Here is an 18,210-nt window from a genome sequence, read left to right as displayed (position 1 = left end):
CGCTCCCGGAGCTGGAAAGGGCCGAGAACCACCGGGGGATTTCAGGGAAGTTGCCGGGGGCGGGGGGGGGCTCCCTCCCAGGGGCTGGGCGAAGGGTAAGGAAAGTGAGGTCAGTGCGGGCGTGGCCTCTGAATTCCCTTAACTCGGAGATTCTGTTCATGTGGACTTTTTGGCATCCATTCCATTTTGACTTTTTGAAATTTTGCAGTAACACGGTGTTCGTCCCGGGGACTGAGGTTTGGGTGCGGGAGGGGGTGCCTCCCGCTCCCCACCCTAACCCGGGCCGCCCTCTCCCCTGCCCGAAGTGGGGGCCCAGCAATCAGGCCGCACGCCGTCCTGGGCTCCGCGAGCTTTATTCCGGGGGTGGTGCTGGCGAAGACAGGGCGTGAGCGAGGGAACTCGCAGAGTCTCCGATGGCAGGGGCAGGGCAGGGGCAGGGCCTGAGACGTGGACACCAGGGACAGCCGGGACGGGGCCCGGCTCATCTCCGAGCAGGAAGGTCAGTGTGAGCCCCACCGCGCCCCGGGCAGGCCCGAGCAAGGGGGGTCCGCGTCCCGAGGCTTAGCGTCCCTGAGCCTGGAGCCTCTGCATCTGCAGGATCTGGCTCAGAATCCGCTGCACGTCTTCATCCATCTGGCCCTGGGGTGGGGGGACAGAGGAGAGCCTGGGCGCCCTGCCACTGTACAGACGGACACGGAGGGCCGGCGAGCAGCCGGGGAGCGGCCACAGCCCGGCGGACTCACCTGGATGGCGTGCAGGAGGTGGCTCCGGTACAGGGCCACCACCGCGCTGTGCTCCCGGGCAGCTTCCTGCGGGCGGGGCGGAGGGGCGCTCAGAAAAGCAGGACAGCCCCCCAGGGGCCAAGTGCCCCCTTCGTACCCTGAGCCCCCGTGTTGATGGCATGGCCCAGGAAGACAGTGCCAGTTGACAAAATATTGCAACATTTCCTCCCAGGCCTGGCACATGTGCCCCAGGCTCCTGCGTGCCCCCAGCCCTCTCCCGGGTGTCTGTGTGCCCAGTGGGCTCTCACCTCCAGCTGCCCCTGCAGGGCCTCCACCTGGCCGCGCAGGGCCTCCACCTCGGAGCTGCCGGGGACTGCTGGCTGGTCCTTCAGCGCCTCCTTCAGACTGAAGACCTCCTTGGAGAGCTCTGTGATCTGGGGTGCGGTGGGAGGGGTCAGGGGTCACCCTGGTGACCCTGAGCTCAGGGCTGGGGGCAGCAGGCATAAAAGAGGTGGGACAGGCTTGCGAGGGAAGGCCACATCCTAGAGGCTAGCAAACTCTGGCCCTCAGGCTAAGAGTGGTTTCCAGAGTTTTAAATGCCCGGGGGATTAAAAGTCAAAAAGAGAATGCTCTTTTGTGACTCGTGAAAATTAGATCAAATTCACACTCCCGTGTTCATACACAAATTTGTGTGGATGCACAGCCACGCCCATTCGTATGAGGTCGCCTCTGGTTTCTTCTGCAATGGCAGACCTGAGCCAGAAGCACTGCCCATCGGGTCCTTTACAGTAAAGTCTGCGGCTCCTGTCACATCCCTGTGGGAGTCTGGAAGGGAAGCTGGTGGGACAGGGGCGGGAAGCGGTGTGGCTGTCAGGCAGCCCTGGGCTGGGCCCCTCTCTGTCCCTTCTCAAAGGAGATCTTGGGAAGATGACTCAACCCCTCTGAGCCCAGTTTCCCCCCCTGTACAGAGAACCATGGTTCCCACCAGCTAACTGATTCTGAACAGTGACTAAGTGTAAACTGCTGGGCAAAGAGCAGGCACTCGAGAATGCCGAACTCCATTATTATTCCTGCGGAGAAGAGGCTCTCACCAGAGACCATGCTGCCCTAGAGGACACCGAGGGCCTCTCCTGCAATGGAAATGTCCGGGGTGCTCCTGGCATCAAGTGGGTGAGGCCAGGGATGCTGCTCAACAGCCCACAGTGCCCAAGACACGCCCCACAGAGTGACCTGCCCTTCATGCCACGAGCATGACTTGCACTTTCAGGCTGAGAAAGAGAAACTCTGATAGAAATAAAGCACAGTCTCTACCACAACTTTATCTTCATTTTACAGATGTGAAAACTTGGGCTCAGAGAGGTCAAGGGACTTATCTAAGGTCACACAGCAAGTCGTATCTGGATGACTCTTTGCACTAAAGCCCTTGGGCTCTGAGGGTCACATTCACTATCCAGTGACATGCTGTGTCACTTTGAGCCATTCGCTTTGCTTCTCAGAGCCTCAGTTTGCTCATCTGGAAGATGAAGGTAAAAATGCTTTCTGGCTCTTAGTTGTGAGATTAAAAGTGACATGTGAAGCCGAAGCCGGTTTGGCTCAGTGGTAGAGCGTTGGTCTGTGGGCTGAAGGGTCCCAGGGTCGATTCCGGCCAAGGGCATGTACATTGGTTGCGGGCACATCCCCGGTGGGGGGTGTGCAGGAGGCAGCTGGTCGATGTTTCTCTCTCATCGACGTTTCTAGCTCTCTATCTCTCTCCCTTCCTCTCTGTAAAAACTCAATAAAATATATTTAAAATAAATAAATAAATAAAAATAAATAAATAAATAAATAAATAAAAGTGACATGTGAAAATCAGCTGAGTAATAGCCAGAGGCCTCAGATATCGTTATTCTTACTATTTAAGAGAAGAACTTGGGGACTTGGGTGTGAGCCTGGAAGAACCATTGCATAGCTGTGTGACCCTGGGCAAGTGGCTTCATCTCTGGGCCTCAGCTTCCTCAAATGGGATAATAAAAAGAGCAATCTTATTGGAACTTAATGTGAGGATTAAACGCATTGATCCAGCCCTGGCTGGTTTGGCTAAGTGGATAGAGTGTTGGTCTATGGACTGAGGGGTCCCGGGTTCGATTCCGGCCAAGGGCACATGCCTGGGTTGTGGGCTTGATCCCCCAGTAGGGGGTGTGCAGGAGGCAGCCAATTTATTTATTTATTTATTTATTTTATTATTATTTTTTAATATATTTTATTGATTTTGTACAGAGAGGAAGGGAGAGAGACAGAGAGTTAGAAACATCAATGAGAGAGTCATCGATCAGCTGCCTCTTGCACACCCCCTACTGGGGATGTGCCCGCAACCAAGGTACATGCCCCTGACTGGAATCGAACCCAGGACCCTTCAGTCCCCAAGCCGACGGTCTATCCATTGAGCCAAACCGGTCCCGGCTGAAATTAATAAAATATTTTTAAAACTAATAAATAAATGCATTGATCCATATTGAATGCACAGCCCAGGCCCCGACATGCAATAAGCACCCAACAAAGGTTACTGTTGTAGTAATTAGTAATTGGAACAGTAGCCTGTGTGTCTGAGTTGTCCCCTTCCTTCTCTGTCTCAGCCTCCTTTCTGGAAAATGGGCTCATTTTTTTTTAATTTTTTTTTGGACATTCTTTTATTTATTTATTTATTTATTTATTTATTTTCATTGATTTTTTACAGAGAGGAAGGGAGAGAGATAGAGAGCTAGAAACGTCGATGAGAGAGAAACATCAACGAGCTGCCTCTTGCACACCCACTACCGGGAATGTGTCCGCAACCAAGGTACATGCCCTTGGCCGGAATCGAACCTGGGACCTTTCAGTCCGCAGACCGACGCTCTACCACTGAGCCAAACCGGTTTCAGCTCAGCTGGGACATTCTTAGATTCCCCCAATCTCTGTGAAGTGGGGACCTTCAACTGAGTATAGGAACAGGTGACCCACCTTCTTGTCCTTCTCTTTGGCCCTATCCAGGGCCTCCTGGGCGCGGCTCTGGGCCTGGCGCGCCTTCTCAGCCTCCGTGCGCAGCCCACGCAGCTGCTGCTCTGCCGTGGCCAGCTGGGCCTCCGCTGCATGTCGCTCACTCTTCATGAACAGGGCCTCGCGCTGCACCTGTGGCCCAAGCCCACGTGTGACCCTGAGGACACTTGGACCACAAAGGTCCTGAACCCCAGACTTCCTCTGACCCTCCATCTTGTCCTGAGGACATTCAAGCCCATTTTGACCTTGAGGAGTTTGATTCAGGGAAGTTCCTAATTCCACAGGGCATTATAAACAGCCTGACCCTGCCAAAGACTTCTGGCCTGCTAGCTGTGTGGCCTAAGACAAGGGACTTAACCTCTCTGTGCCTCAGACTCCTCATATGTAAAATGAGGATGAGAAAAGCTCCCCACGTCACAGGTGTGTGAGGATAAAATGAGCAAGTACATGGAATCCAGTTAGAACCGTGACTGACACACTGTAGGTGCTTTATTCCGGTGGGTGGTATTATTATTACCACTAATGTTCTTTTCTCTGCTAGTGGTTGAAGGTTTGAGGATTTCTTACAAAATGAAAGAAAACCAGAGGAATCTGGATGAAAAGCAAATAGGTGTTCAAAGGTTGATGACTGCATTTTCACAAAAATATCAAGACCAGAGCAATGTGAGCTTTGCAAAAATCGATCCTAGAGGGAACGTAGACCTTTATAGAAATAACAGCTCCAGGGAAGAGTGGATAATAGCTAGATGTTTCAATTAGTATAGATTGGCACACATTAACTATTTAAATAAATCCTAAACTGATTGATAAATCAAATCAGACTTGTAAAGTTTATCCAAAAAGGAAATGGCCAAAACCGATTTGGCTCAGTGGATAGAGCATCGGTCAGTGGACTAAAAGGTCCTAGGTTCGATTCCAGTCAAGGGCATGTACATTGGTTGCGGGCACATCCCTGGCAGGGGGTGTGCAGGAGGCAGCTGGTCGATGTTTCTCTCTCATCGACATTTCTAGCTCTCTATCCCTCTCCTTCCTCTCTGTGGAAAATCAATAAAAAAATATATTTAAAAAAAAAAAAAAAAAGGAAATGATCGTGAGGAAGGTAAAATTGCAGACACCCATGAAGATGGTCAGACTTAAGTTTGACTGTGATCAAGGGTTTAACTGGTTTAAAAGAGGGTTACCTTCCTGGCTGGTGTGGCTCAGCCATTGACCATTGTCCCATGAACCAAGAGGTCACTGGTTCAATTACTGGTCAGGGCACATGTCCAGGTTGCAGGCTCAATCCCCGGGAGGGGCCGTGCAGGAAGCAGCTGATCAACCGATGTTTCTCTCTCATCAATGTTTCTATCTCTCTATCCCTCTCCCTTTCTCTCTCTCTACAATAAAGGGGAAAAATTTTCAAAAGAGGGTGTTCACCCTGGCCGGTTTGCCTTAGTGGATAGTGTCGGCTTGTGGATGAGGGGCCCCAGGTTAATTCCAGTCAAGGGCACCTCCCCAGGTTGCAGGCTTGATCCCCAATAGGGGGCGTGCAAGAGGCAGCCGATCAATGATTCTCAACATTGATGTTTCTATCTCTCTCTCCCTCTCCCTTCCTCTGAAATCAATAAATATATATATTTTAAAAAACAGGTTGTTCTTGGAGAAAGGATAATTCTGGCTGTCATTTATAAATTGCTTGTACCGTCACTGTCCTAAGTAGCTAACATAAATTAAGCCATTTAATTTTCATACAAGGACTAGGAATTATCTCCATTATATGGGGGAGTTAACAGAAGCTCAGAGATGAAAATGATTTCCTGACAAGTAATGAGTGTAGCTTCTTATTTACATATTTATTATAACAGTTCCCAGTTTTGTTTGTTTTTTGTTGTTGTTGTTTTAAATATATTTTTATTGATTTTACACAGAGAGGAATTGAGAGGGACAGAGACTTAGAAACGTCGATAAGAAAGAAACATCGACCAGCTGCCTCTTGCACACCCCCCACTGGGGATGTGCCCGCAACCAAGGTACATGCCCTTGACTGGAATCGAACCCGGGACCTTTCAGTCCACAGGCTGACACTCTATCCACTGAGCCAAACCGGTCCTGGCAGCTCCCAGTTTTGTTTAAGAAAAAAAATGGAGTCCACCATCAGGGACAAAATAAATTAACAAACAAAAAACTCAGCATAAAAATATACTGGATTCAAAATTAGATTAAAAAAAAAATCCTGATGCATGAGGTCCTCTCCCAGAAGGGGTTGAAGCATAAAAATGATCATAAGATAAAATGACAATCTCAAAAGAGCCAGTGGGAGAAAAAAAACAGGGTCATCTTGATCAGCAGAGAAAATGGACGTTTGGCAAAAACATCAGGGTAAAACCCCCAACTCACTGCTTGCAAAAACAATGAGTAGCTGATACCGGTTTGGCTCAATGGATAGAGCATCGGCTTGGGGACTAAAGGGACCCGGGTTCGATTCCGGTCAAGGGCATGTACCTTGGTTGCGGGGATATCCCCAGTAGGGGGTGTGCAAGAGGCAGCTGATTGATTACTCTCTCTCATTGATGTTTCTAACTCTCTATCTCTCTCCCTTCCTCTCTGTACAAAATCAATATATAAAAGGAAGAAATGGTCATTGTTTCTTTTAAAAAAACAAAACAAAAACAAACAAAAAGCAATGAGTAAACATTGATCCCCACCTCAAACCATACACACAATTAGAGCCAAAGCTTAAACAAGATTGTGAAACAAAAACAATAAAGATGCTGGCAGAAAAATGTATGAGTATTTCTCCATGACTTTGGGATACAAGCTGATTTTATTAAAAGAATACAAAAAGTGCTAACCATTAAAAAAAAAAAAAAAAAAGATAGGGTCGAAACAGCCAAAAGGATTTAAAGAAAGAAACCACGAACAAAACAAAAGAATAGAAAAGGAAAAGAAAGAAGAAGAAAAGGCAAACTGAAATATTCAGGTCAGAATAGCCACAGGGTCAAAGGTCGACCTAGAAACACTGGCAGGGGCTAGTGTCTGTGTGCCTATCGGACTGAAGTCTCTGGGATCGGAACACCCTTTGGCTGCGAGGTGTGCCGGAGGGGCTCGGCCATGCTCACCTGGAAGACCTCCGCGCTGGTCTTCTCATGGCGGCGTCCCAGCTCCTCCAGCTGCCCCTGCAGCCGGGCCACGTCGGCCTGAAGGGCGCCCACGATGCGCTCGTGCTCCAGGCGGGCCACACTGCCCACACGCTCCCGCTCTAGCTCTGCCCGCAGCCGGGCAGCCTCCTTGCCCGTGGCCACCACCTCCTGCTCCAGGCTGGCCGCCCGGCCCCGCAGCTCGAGGGCCTCCTCCTGCAGCCGGTGATGCTCCGAGGCTGGCACTGCCGACTGGCGGAGCGCCTCGGAGGCCTCGTGCAGCTCTGCCAGGCCCCGCCGAGCCTCCTCGCAGGCCTCGGCCAGCTCCGCGGCCCGGGCCTCTGCTGCTTCCCGAGCTTGGCTCAGCTCCGCGGCGGCCGTCCGCTGCTTTTCCTCCGCGGCCGTGGAGGTGGCCAGCTGCTCCCGGAGCACCTCCAGCTCCCGCGTTTGCTCCAGCCTCACCTCCTCCCGCTGGGCCAGCTCTGCCCGCAGGCCCCGAGCCTCCTCCTCCGCCAGCAGCCTGGCCGCTCGGGCCTCATCCAGCCAGGCCAAGGAGGCCTCCAGCTCCCGGAGGCGGGAGTCCCGGTCTCGGAGGTCCTCCCGCGCCTGCTCCAGGGCCGCCCGCAGTTGGACCGTGTCACCACCACCAGCCTCACACACCCGCTCCGGCAGCCGGTCAGCCTCGGCCTCTGTGGCCTCCAACGTGCCACGGGCTGCCTCCAGCTCAGTGGCTGCCTCCCGCTCCCGCTGCCAGAGTGCCTCCTCCAAGCCTCGAATCCTAGTCTCCAATTCGTTTTGCAGCTTTTCCGAGGCCTCGGCAGCACCAGGGTGTAGCACGAGGCCAGAGGAGACACTAGGGGGTGTGGCCTCCACTCCCGTGGCCTCCGCATTTGTGGTCTCTGTGCCTCTGAGCTCTCCTTCCACTTCACTCCCTCCATTAGCCTTCATTTCTGGTTCCTCTACTCTCAGAGTTGTGGCTTCTGCTCCCGTGGCCTGTGTTTCCCGGTCTCCTCCTCCTCCTCCTAGAGCTTTCGTTTCTGTGACCTCGGCCCCTGTGGCCTTTGTTTCCAAAGCCTCGGCTCCCGCACTCTCTGTTTCCATGGCCTGACTGTCCGTGGCTTTAGTTTCCATGACCTCGGTCCCTGTGGATGCTGCTTCCGAAGTCCTGGCTTCCGAGGTTCCAGCTTCTGCAGCCTCGTCATCTGTGGTCTCCGCTCCGTTAACTTTTGTTTCATCAGTCTCCATTTCTGTTGGACCATTTTGGGTGGCCTTGCGCTCCCCAGGGGCTGCCTTCTCTTCTCTGGGGCTCCCCTGTACGTCCTGCTGCTCCAGCACCCGCACGGCCTCGGCGTGCTGCCTGCGCAGCTGGTCAAACTCAGCCCGGAGAGAGTCATAGAGGGCCAGGGGGACAACCTCGGCAGACCCGTGTGCCTCCATTTCATCCTTCTCAAAGTTCTCCAGGACCTGGAGGTGGAGTGGGGGTGAGAGGGAGCCAGGGGCAGCTGAAGCGGCTGTGGGGGCACAAGGCAGACTTGCCACCTTCCCTGCCCCTGGGCTCAGCCATGTGCCCACCCCAACCCCATCAGATCTGTCCCCAGCCACAGCCACTCTACCAGGCCTTGGTTTCCCCACCTGGACCTTCTCCATCAGCTCCTGGTTCTGTCTGGTGAGGGTGGCCACCTGTTCCTGCAGCGAGGCCAACAGCTCCTGGGCTGACGGGCTCAGCTGCTTGGAGAGCAATGTCTCGGCCCCTGGCAGTGTCACAGAGTCAGACCCTGGGGTCCCAAACCACAGGGGATGGAAGCTGGGGTCTAGAGCAGGGCGTTGGGGCCCCCGGGGCAAGTGAAATAAATAACAACCGAGGGCCAACCTTCCTTTCAGCTTCAGACTCTCTCCACGCCTGTGTGCAGAAGCTCCGCCTCCTGGGACCCCGGGACCAGGTGGGTGGGGTGCACGGGGGAAGGACAAGGTGAGGCTCACCTGGGAAGTCGGGCAGCTCGCCCTCCTCATCCTGCAGGGTGGCTGCGTCATAGTTGGTGTTCTCCCGCTCATTCTGAAAGGGGGCCCAGTGTCTGTCTTGGGGTCCTGCCCTCCCACCCCAAGGAACCCCTGGGAATCTGGAGTGGACAGAAATGTTCATGGGTTTGTTTGACCGCACAGGCATCATACTGCTGTGTTTGGCCCACAAGTATAGAGTGCCTACTGCGTGCCCAGGGCTCTGCTGGCCTCCCAGAAAATCAGTCAATGGCCCGATCACTGCCCAAGTGTGTGACCATAACCCCAATGACTGGGGTTGTATGTGCAGCCTGGACACCCAGGACTGGTGTGAGGTTGTGGGTCTGCAGTGAGCATGTGCGTGTGTGTGTGTGTGTGTGCCTAACCTCTAGGCAGTGGCCCTTGCCTCTCCTGTGTGAGTTCCTGTGACAGACTGATTCTGCACTTGTGTTTTAGTCTGTTGTGCGTGTGTGGTTGCATTTGAATATGTATATGAATATGTTTGTATAATTAAGTATTTTGAGAAATGTTTATATGTATTTGGGGTGGTGTCATCTGCGTATGTGATTAAATGAGAGGGTTTGCTGTATGCACATATTTGTGATGTGTGTGTGATTGTGCCTTCATGGATTTGTTTGTTGTCTGTTTGCCTATTATATGTGTAAGATCACATGTATAGGAGCATGGCTGTCCATCTCTATGTGTGTGTAATTGTGTGTTTTGGGAAGTGTCCATTATGTGTATGTAATTGTGTTTGTATGTTTGTTGTGTGTGTTTCATGTGTGTGAGACTGTATATTGGTGTGGTTGCTATGCAACTGATTGAGAGGCCCCGCCCACACTCTCCCTCCCTCCCCCGCCCACCTCCAGCAGGGACAGCCGGCTCTGCAAACTCTCCACCTCCCGTCCCAGACTCTCCTTCTCCTCCTGCTTCTCTGCCAGCAGCTGCTGTAGCTCTTGCACCTGGAGGAACGTGGTGGCGGCTCAACCGGTCTCCAGGAGGAAACACTGGGCAGCTGGGTGGCTGGCTCTCCCCGACCTTCCCCCTACCTGTCTCTCCAGGCTGTGCAGGGAGCTGGCCTCCGCCTCTGGCAGCTTAGGAAGGAAGTGAGGACAGGACTTGGATCTGGGCGGGGGGCATCCCTGGCCCACCGCCTGCTTAGTAGCCCTCGGTCCCAACCACAGACAGCTGCTGTGCATCTACTGCACACCCAGCACTGCTCTACCCGCTCACTCACTACTAAGTACTTACTGAGTGCTTCTTTGTGCCAGACCCCGTTTTTGGCCACTAATTCATTCATTCACTCACCCATTCAATATTTGTCCATCCTATAAATATTTATCCAGCATCTACTGTGAGCCAGGTACCATTAACTATGCCTTCCTTCATGAGCTTACCATCGAATGGGTAAACATGAATCAAATATATAGTATGTCCAATAACAGTAAGTGCTTTACATAAAAATAAAGAGCTGAAACTGGTTTGGCTCAGTGGATAGAGCTTCGGCCTGTGGACTGAAGGGTCCCAAGTTCAATTCCGGTCAAGGGCATGTACCTTGGTTGCAGGCACATCCCCAGTAGGAGGTGTGTAGGAGGCAGCTGATTGATGTTTCTAGCTCTCTATCCCTCTCCCTTCCTCTCTGTAAAAAATCAATAAAATATATTAAAATTTAAAATTAAAAAAATAAAGGGAACTGGGCCCTGGCTGGTGTGGCTCAGGTTGTTGGGTACTGTCTCGCACATCAAAAAGTTTCTGGTTTGATTCCAGATCAGAGCACATGCCAGGATTTGGGGCTCCTTCCCTAGTAGGGGACGTGCAGGAGGCAGCTGATTGACCTTTCTCCCTCTCCTCTCCCTTCCTCTTTAAAAAAAATACATTTTTTAAAAATAAAGGAACCTGAGAAGTGACAGAAGAGTGTTACAATTTTAAATAAGGTGGGCAGAGAAAGTATCTTTGACAAAGGATCTTTGAGCAAAGACCTGAGAGAGGCAAAGGAGGGAGGCTGAGAGATCTGAGAGGAGTGTTGTTAGCAAAGGGCACAGCACGTGCAAAGGCCCTGCGGCAGGACTGCGCCTGGTGTGCTGGAGGGGCAGGGAGGAGGTCCAGGAGCTAGAGCAGAGTGGTGGAGGGGAAGAGAGGGAGGAGTGAGGGTGGGGAGGTAGAAGCATTCTTCCCCTCAGAATTGCACCTGCCCCGGGCTCAGCCCAGGCTGTGCCCCCGCTGCTCCTCACCTCCTGCTTCCTCTGCTCCTTGTGCTGCTCCAAGCCCCGGATCTTCTGAAGCAGGCGGCCCTTCTCCTGTCGCAGCCGCACAATCTCCTCATAGGCATCTCGGTCATCCTGCCCCCGACCCCAGGACCCCGCACTTTTACTTGAGGCTCCGGGGCTGCCCCGTCCCACACTGGAGCGGGAGTGTCTTCCGCATTCCCACCTGAGGGCCCCCATTCTTCTCCGCGGCCTGGGCATCCCGCCCCGGCACAGGGGTGCTGCAGGGAGGCGGGGGTGCCTTCCGCTTCTTGCGAGCCCCTCGCTTCTCGTGGCTGGACACTGAGTTCTGGTGGGAGATCGGGGGGGGGGGGGGGGGGCGGACACATGGGAGACCTCGAGCCTCCCACCAGGTAGGTCAGCCCACCGGAACTCTGCCCTCACTTCCTGCGTGACCCTGCCTGGCTGGTCCTCACCGATCCCAGCATCAAAGGGGATGAGCCCATGTTCCCAGCGAGTTCCAGATCTTCCGCTTTACTTCCTGCTTCTCTCCGCGCCTCAGCACTCTGCCCACCGAGACCAAACTGTCTCCCTTCCCTGTGGAGCTGAGGCGCTGCAGCCGGGAGAGGGAGAGGGCAGACCTGCCTCCGCCCTGACATCAGCCCTCAGCAGCCTCGCTTCCCCCACCTCCTCCCCCAGCCCCATGACTGGACCTCATCTCCACCATGTCTCAGCCAGTGCTGGGAGCGACGCTGTGGGTGATGCTGTCACGTGGTGGCAAGGTACCTGGCAGGTCCTTCTGAGTGAGAACCTTGTGGCAGGGCCCACCTCTCCCTTCCCTTCCCACAGGGCTCAGGGTGAGGGGAAGGCAGTGAGCACAGGGGGGAGGGGGGGACTCAGTCACTGCTTAGAGACCGTACCTGAGAGGATGCCTCGCCCGAGTCTTCCTCTAGGAGGGCGGGGGAGAAAGAAAAGCAGGGTCAGGCTGGGGGTTCCGGGTCTCCCCTCCCCACCCTAGGAAGGGCATTAGTGAACCCAGGGCAGTTATGCGGAGGAGCGGGGAGCTCCTGATTGCCCAAGAACCAGAACTTTTAAGTTGGGAACCAACCATCTTGGCAGAATGCCGAGGGGCCTTGAAACTCTCAAAAAGAGAGGGCAGTGGCCTCTCCAGGATGGAGCAAGTGGGACACCAATTCTTAGAAGAGGCAAAGACCCAAGAATAAAGATGACCCAGCAAAGCAGAGTGGACCCTTAGACTCTTCTAAAAGCGCTGGTGCTCCTTGGCACTGTCCTGATTAGGACCAGGGAAGCCAAGAAACCCCCTATAACGCAGCCCACAGGGATACCTTGAAACTATCCGCAGAAGGGAGAGAGGGGTAGCAAGAAACTGCCGAGAAGGGGTGCCCGAAATTGCTTCGAGGCGGGGCTTGCATACCGCTGGGTGGTGAGGGGCGCTGGGCCGCCTCCTGCAGGAGGTGCAGGATAAGTTTGTCCCCTGCCAGGGTGCCATAGTGAGCAGCGTCCTGGCCCAGTGCGTCCGTGATGCCTGGCTGGGCCCCTCCCTGCAGCAGCACCTCCACGGTTTCAGGGTTAGCCCCCTCACAGGCCAGCATGAGGGCTGTCCTACCAGGAGAAGGGGCTACTGAGAGGGTAAGGACATCCTTAACCCCGCCTCCAACGCCAGGCTGGGTTGAAGGAGCATGCCAACAAGATGCCCCAGCCAGGACAAGAGGCTTCACACACACACACACACACACACACACACACACTCACACACACACACACACACTCACACACACACACTCACACACACACACTCACACACACACACACACTCACACACACACACACACTCACACACACACACTCACACACACACACACTCACACACTCACACACACACTCACACACACACACACTCACACACACACACTCACACACACACTCACACACACACACTCACACACACACACACTCACACACTCACACACTCACACACACTCACACACTCACACACACTCACACACACTCACACATTCACACACACACTCACACACACTCACACACACACACACACTCACACACACTCACACATTCACACACACACTCACACACACTCACACACACACACACACACTCACACACACTCACACACACACACTCACACACACACACACACACACTCACACACACTCACACACACACATACACTCACACACACACACACTCACACACTCACACACACACACTCACACACACACACACTCACACACACTCACACACACACACACTCACACACATTCACACACACTCACACACACACACACACACTCACACACACACACACTCACACACACTCACACACACACACTCACACACACACTCACACACACACTCACACTCACACACACACACACACACACTCACACACACTCACACACACACACACTCTCACACACACACACACACTCACACACACACACACACACTCACACACACTCACACACACACACTCACACACACACACACACTCACACACACACACACACACACACACACACACACACATACACTGGGATGGGCCGGCCAGGCGGAGGGGAGTGCTCACCTGCCCTGCAGGTCCTGGTCGTTCACGGCGGCCCCCTGCTGCAGGAGGAGGCGGCACAGGTCGGTGTGGCACATCTGAGCTGCGATGATGAGGGGCGTGGTACCCAACTGGCGGGAGTTGGGGGAGGAATGAAACGTCAGAGGCTGACCCTGGGAGGTGGGGAGCCCCTGCATGACTGCCCCTGAGCTTTCCCTGAGACTTTCCCACGCTTCTCAAAGGCTGCCTGCGATGCTACCACTTGGTGGCAGCATATGCCAAGTACAGTATCTTTCCCCTAAAGGGCCCAGAGGCTCACCCGATCCCGGGGATTCAGATGTGCCTTGAAGGAGCAGAGCATTTCTGAGCAAGAGATGCAGCCACCAGCCGCTGGAGAGAGAGAAAAGGATGCGGGGGGTGGGGTGGGGGGATATAGTTAGGGTAAAGCTTAGACATTTGCTGGGAGCCTTTGTCTGGGTGTGATCTTTTATTTCATGAGAAATTCCCACCTCCCCTGAAAGATCAATAACAAAGGTATGAATCCCATTTTGTTTTACAGTTGGGGAAACTGAGGCCCAACCAGATCCATGGTCACCCCAGTGGGGTCGGAGGCAGAGCCGCGATTAGGACCCAGGTCTGCTAGCTCCCAGTCCCAAGCTCTTTCTGCCTCCCACTGTGGTTCTCTCTAAGGCATAACTTGGGGATGATTTTCATGTCTTTATCCTCTTCGAGTCACCTAGCATTCACTGTGCACCTACTATGTACCAAACCCTCTGTACAGAGGGGTCAGATCTAGCTGAGGTTTGGCAGGCTTCTTGAGGTTTGATCTGAGTTGTGAGTTTTTTGTTTAATACATCATTATTGAATTCAGAGAGGAAGGGAGAGGGAGAGAGAGATAAAACCATCGATCATGAGAGAAAAATCACTGACCAACTGCCTCCTGCATGCCCCCCTCCCCCCAGGGACCGAACCCGCAATCCAGGCATGTGCCCTTGACCAGAAGTGACCCCAGAACCCTTCAGTCCGCAGACTGACACTCTATCCACTGAGTCAAACTAGCGAGGGCCTGAGTTGTGAGTTTTGCAGGTAAAAGGGGAAAGGAGAGGATACTGCATGGGCAAGGGTCTTGAAGTGGAAGCTGGAATAAGGCCGATGTGGAAGAAGATATGGACGTCCAGAGCCTCAAAAAGGGAAGGGAGGGAGGGCTTTCTGCTGGGAGGTGTCTCTGGACAAGTTAACACACTGTGTGCCCAAGGGAGCACAGGATTTTGTTTGCTGCTATAATCCTAATGCTTAGAGCAGAACCTGGTGCACAGCAGGTACTCAAGAAATATTTACTGAATGAAAAAAGCCAATGAACTTCCATAGTGTGGCCAAAGGCATGGCCACCACTAGGTGGCAGCATACTCCAACTACAGAGACATAAAGTTAAAAAAAAAAAAACGAAAGCAGACCCAAACTTAGTCTGTGTTCCCAAGAGGACCGACATTTTGGAATTGATGAGTTAAAAGGCTGCCTGGACCTTTGGCCTTTCGAGATTCCCTAAGCCCGTGGTCGGCAAACTGCCCCATGCGGCTCTTTGGCCCCTTGAGTGTGGCTCTTCCACAAAATACCACGGCCTGGGTGAGTCTATTTTGAAGAAGTGGCATTAAAAGAAGTTTAAGTTTAAAAAATGTGGCTCTCAAAAAGAAATGTCAATCGTTGTACTGTTGGTCTTTGGCTCTGTTGACTAATGAGTTTGCCAACCACTGCCCTAAGCATTCCTCCAAGGAAATGACACTCTGGTCATCCCCTATCAGGGCTGGCATACAGTAGGCTGTGCTTCGGGGTCAGATGGCCTAGGTCCTCCCAACTGTTTTGTGGATGAACCTCAATCACCTTGTCTGTCCCGTGGGATCATCATGTCTCAAAGAGTTGCTAAGAACCAGTGCCTGACTCACAGTAGGTGCTCAGTAAGGAGGAAAGAGAAGGAAGGCAGCTCCCCAGGGCACAGGGTAGAATAACCCCCAAACCAAGCAGGACAAGCTGGCTGCACCCACCTGCATGATGCAAGGCCGTCCACCCACTGCTGTCCACAATGTCCACCACGCAGGATGCCTGGGGAGGGGGGAGCAGGTCTTTGAAGAGCCAATTCTCTGTTTCTGGTTTCTATAGGAACTGCCCCTCCTTGGCTCTGCTATATTTCACTCTCCTTGCTTCACCCCCTCCTCCCCTCCCAGTTACCTGCTCTATGGAGCCTGTCTCCTCATGGGCCTCTGAGTGACTCTGTTTTTTTTTTTTATAAAAGTTTGTGAGAAAAAGGGAATAGCTAGGAGCTCAGAAGCAGCTGAGAGTTTGGGGAGTAGATGGGAGCTCTAAGAGTAACGGTGGCCAAGAAAATACCTAAGGTTTGGGAGAAACTGGGGCTCAGGAAATATCTGATATTGAGAATGTATCTTGTATGCAGGAAGTATCTGGACACTCGGGGAGTACCTAGTTATCGAAGGAGTAGCTCAGGAGTAAAAGAGGCCAAGGAATATCTAGGTTTCAGGGAATACATTGAGGTTCAGGGCATTGCTATAACTCAGAAATAGTCAGGGCATGGGAGTATCTGGGAGTTCAGGGAGTATCTGAGACAAGAAAGAAAATGACCTGGAGCAGTTGCTTCAAACATTGTGGGTGCCCATACTTGGCAGCCAGGTGGAGGGCATTGTAACCTGAAAGGAAGAGAGGGTTTACTAGGGCTCCAGATACGCAAGGAGCTCTGACTGCTCCCCAAACTGTGTCAAGTATTTGTGATGACTCAGTTTCCCTGTATCTATCAAGTCTCCAAACGCAGGTATTTCTCAAAACCATGCTACTCCCTGTGGTCAGACTTGCCAAGCCCTAACTAGTCTATGTCTCAGACAATCTCATCTTCGTTACACCCCACACCCACCCACTCCTCAAGCCCTAGTGCCCCAGCTACTTCCCGTATCCCTAGCCACTCTACATGCTCAGCCACACTGAAGCACCTTCTATGCCCCTCAGAATCCACAGTTGTTCTGTATATCCTAACAAATCCATACACCTTTGTTATCACATGTGCCAGCTATGTCCCTGTCTTGATACTCTGCAAATCTACTGTTACTCTATACATCCTGGCACAATGCCTGTTGCTGGAAGCTTCAGACATGACTATGCTCCATGTCTAGTTACTCCCTGAGCCCCAACTACTCCTTTTGGCTGTGAAGTATATATCAGTTTTTCCCCCAGGTCCCTAGTTAAGTCATAAACTCAGAATTTCCTTTTGTTCCAGCTATTCCCAGAGCTCCAGCTACCTATAAACCCCAGCTACTCCACATACTCAGGTACTCCCTCCAAATTTACTTATTATTCTCATGCCCTCGGCTACATCTCAAGCTCATATACTTCCTCCGTCCCAACTACTTCCTCTGATTCAACCACTGCCTGAGTCCCAGCTGCTCCTCATCTACAAATTAACTCACCTTGCTTGGAGATAGCCATGGTCCCTGTCCTTGGGCACTGGTAGCCGGGCATGCCCCCGTGACTCTCTGTGGACACTAAAGGGAACCCCTCCCCTCTTTTCAGCAAGACATCAAGGACATGAGGCAGGGCCGGGCTGGACCCCCAAGTCGGGCACCTGGTCTGAGTTCCCCCTCCTTCCCCTGGGGCCTGGTGGGCAGTACCTGCCCCGTCTGTGCTCATGACGTTGGCGCCGTGTGCCAGCATCACCTCCAGACAGCTGGCTGCACCCCTCATAGCTGCCAGGTGGAATCTGGAGGTCAGAGGTGAGGGGTAAGCAGCAGGTGGCCCCCCCTCAGCCATCATACCCCCCCGGGCGTGGGCACTCACGCGGACTTGCCCTCGGGGTCCAGCTTCGTGGGCACCAGGCCCTTGCGGACGATGAGGGAGGCCACCCGTGCGGCATCATTGTTCTCCACAGCCTGCAGCAGCCGCTCGTCGCTTTTGCCCCAGTCCTGGCTCTGTGGGCACGCCCAGAGGACCATGGGGCTGGGCAGCCACCGCCCTCTCCCCCTTCCCCTGGTAGGGGCCCTGGGCTCTCACCGCCCGCCCCTGGGCACTTGCCTGGCGCCTGACTCTGGCTGCCGGCTTCGGGATGGGACAGGGACCACAGGGAGGGCAGGAGCCAAGGTCGGTGGGGCTGAGCCGCAGCTGTGGGGGGAGGTGGTCTTGGTGGGAGTCTGAGGCAGGGTCCTCCAAGCCAGTGCCTCCCAGCATCTGTCCCTGGGCCCATCGCCCCACCGGTTCACCCAATACCCGGTGTCAGCACCCTCCCATTAAGCCCCCAACATCTCTCCCCACCTTGCCCCCCATGCCTAGACCCCAGTCTGTCCCTTAGTGGACAGCCATCGTCCCAACATCACCCTATCAGACTGCTCCCCACAGCTTTCCAAACCACCCTCAGGAGTCCTCCCACAGGAACCCCTAAAATGTCCCTTTAAATGTTCCTTGTAACCATCCTTTGCCATTTATCCTTCTACCACTACCCCTGAAATACCACAAATGTCACCCAAATGTCCTCCAAGATCTGTTCCCCAAAACTGAAATGCATTCTAAAATGTCTCCCCAACGTT

At 53.4% G+C, this 18,210-nt stretch overlaps 1 protein-coding gene across 13 annotated transcripts in view; it reads right to left on the bottom strand.

The window, feature by feature from the left end:
• Window positions 1-203: 203 nt before the first annotated feature.
• Window positions 204-18,210, bottom strand: part of ANKRD24 (ankyrin repeat domain 24) — a 28,887-nt gene continuing 10,880 nt past the window's right edge. For 2 of the 13 annotated variants that reach the window (XM_084883598.1, XM_084883597.1), the window contains 20 exons: window positions 17,702-17,788; window positions 17,468-17,598; window positions 17,302-17,390; window positions 16,265-16,329; window positions 15,673-15,730; window positions 13,953-14,023; window positions 13,658-13,764; window positions 12,485-12,672; window positions 11,970-11,998; window positions 11,276-11,398; window positions 11,077-11,184; window positions 9,895-9,939; window positions 9,709-9,807; window positions 8,831-8,903; window positions 8,483-8,625; window positions 6,833-8,314; window positions 3,699-3,866; window positions 1,031-1,156; window positions 744-809; window positions 204-639 (listed from right to left, as the gene is read on the bottom strand). In XM_084883598.1, the coding sequence (XP_084739724.1) occupies window positions 562-639; window positions 744-809; window positions 1,031-1,156; window positions 3,699-3,866; window positions 6,833-8,314; window positions 8,483-8,625; window positions 8,831-8,903; window positions 9,709-9,807; window positions 9,895-9,939; window positions 11,077-11,184; window positions 11,276-11,398; window positions 11,970-11,998; window positions 12,485-12,672; window positions 13,658-13,764; window positions 13,953-14,023; window positions 15,673-15,730; window positions 16,265-16,329; window positions 17,302-17,390; window positions 17,468-17,598; window positions 17,702-17,788 (3,336 nt within the window). In that variant the 3' untranslated portion in view covers window positions 204-561. Of the gene's footprint in view, window positions 665-743; window positions 810-1,030; window positions 1,157-3,698; window positions 3,867-6,832; window positions 8,315-8,482; window positions 8,904-9,708; window positions 9,808-9,894; window positions 9,940-11,076; window positions 11,185-11,275; window positions 11,399-11,969; window positions 11,999-12,484; window positions 12,689-13,657; window positions 13,765-13,952; window positions 14,225-15,672; window positions 15,731-16,264; window positions 16,330-17,301; window positions 17,391-17,467; window positions 17,599-17,701; window positions 18,159-18,210 lie in introns of those variants that run through there. The other 11 variants (XM_084883593.1, XM_084883594.1, XM_084883599.1 and 8 more) reach the window with 10 other exon arrangements.

This window comes from Pipistrellus hanaki (assembly GCF_964339955.1).
Source record: "Pipistrellus hanaki genome assembly, chromosome: 5".
Taxonomy (NCBI): Eukaryota; Metazoa; Chordata; class Mammalia; order Chiroptera; family Vespertilionidae; genus Pipistrellus; species Pipistrellus hanaki.
Note: the sequence above shows the minus strand (reverse complement) of the source record. Positions and strands in the feature narration are given on the sequence as shown.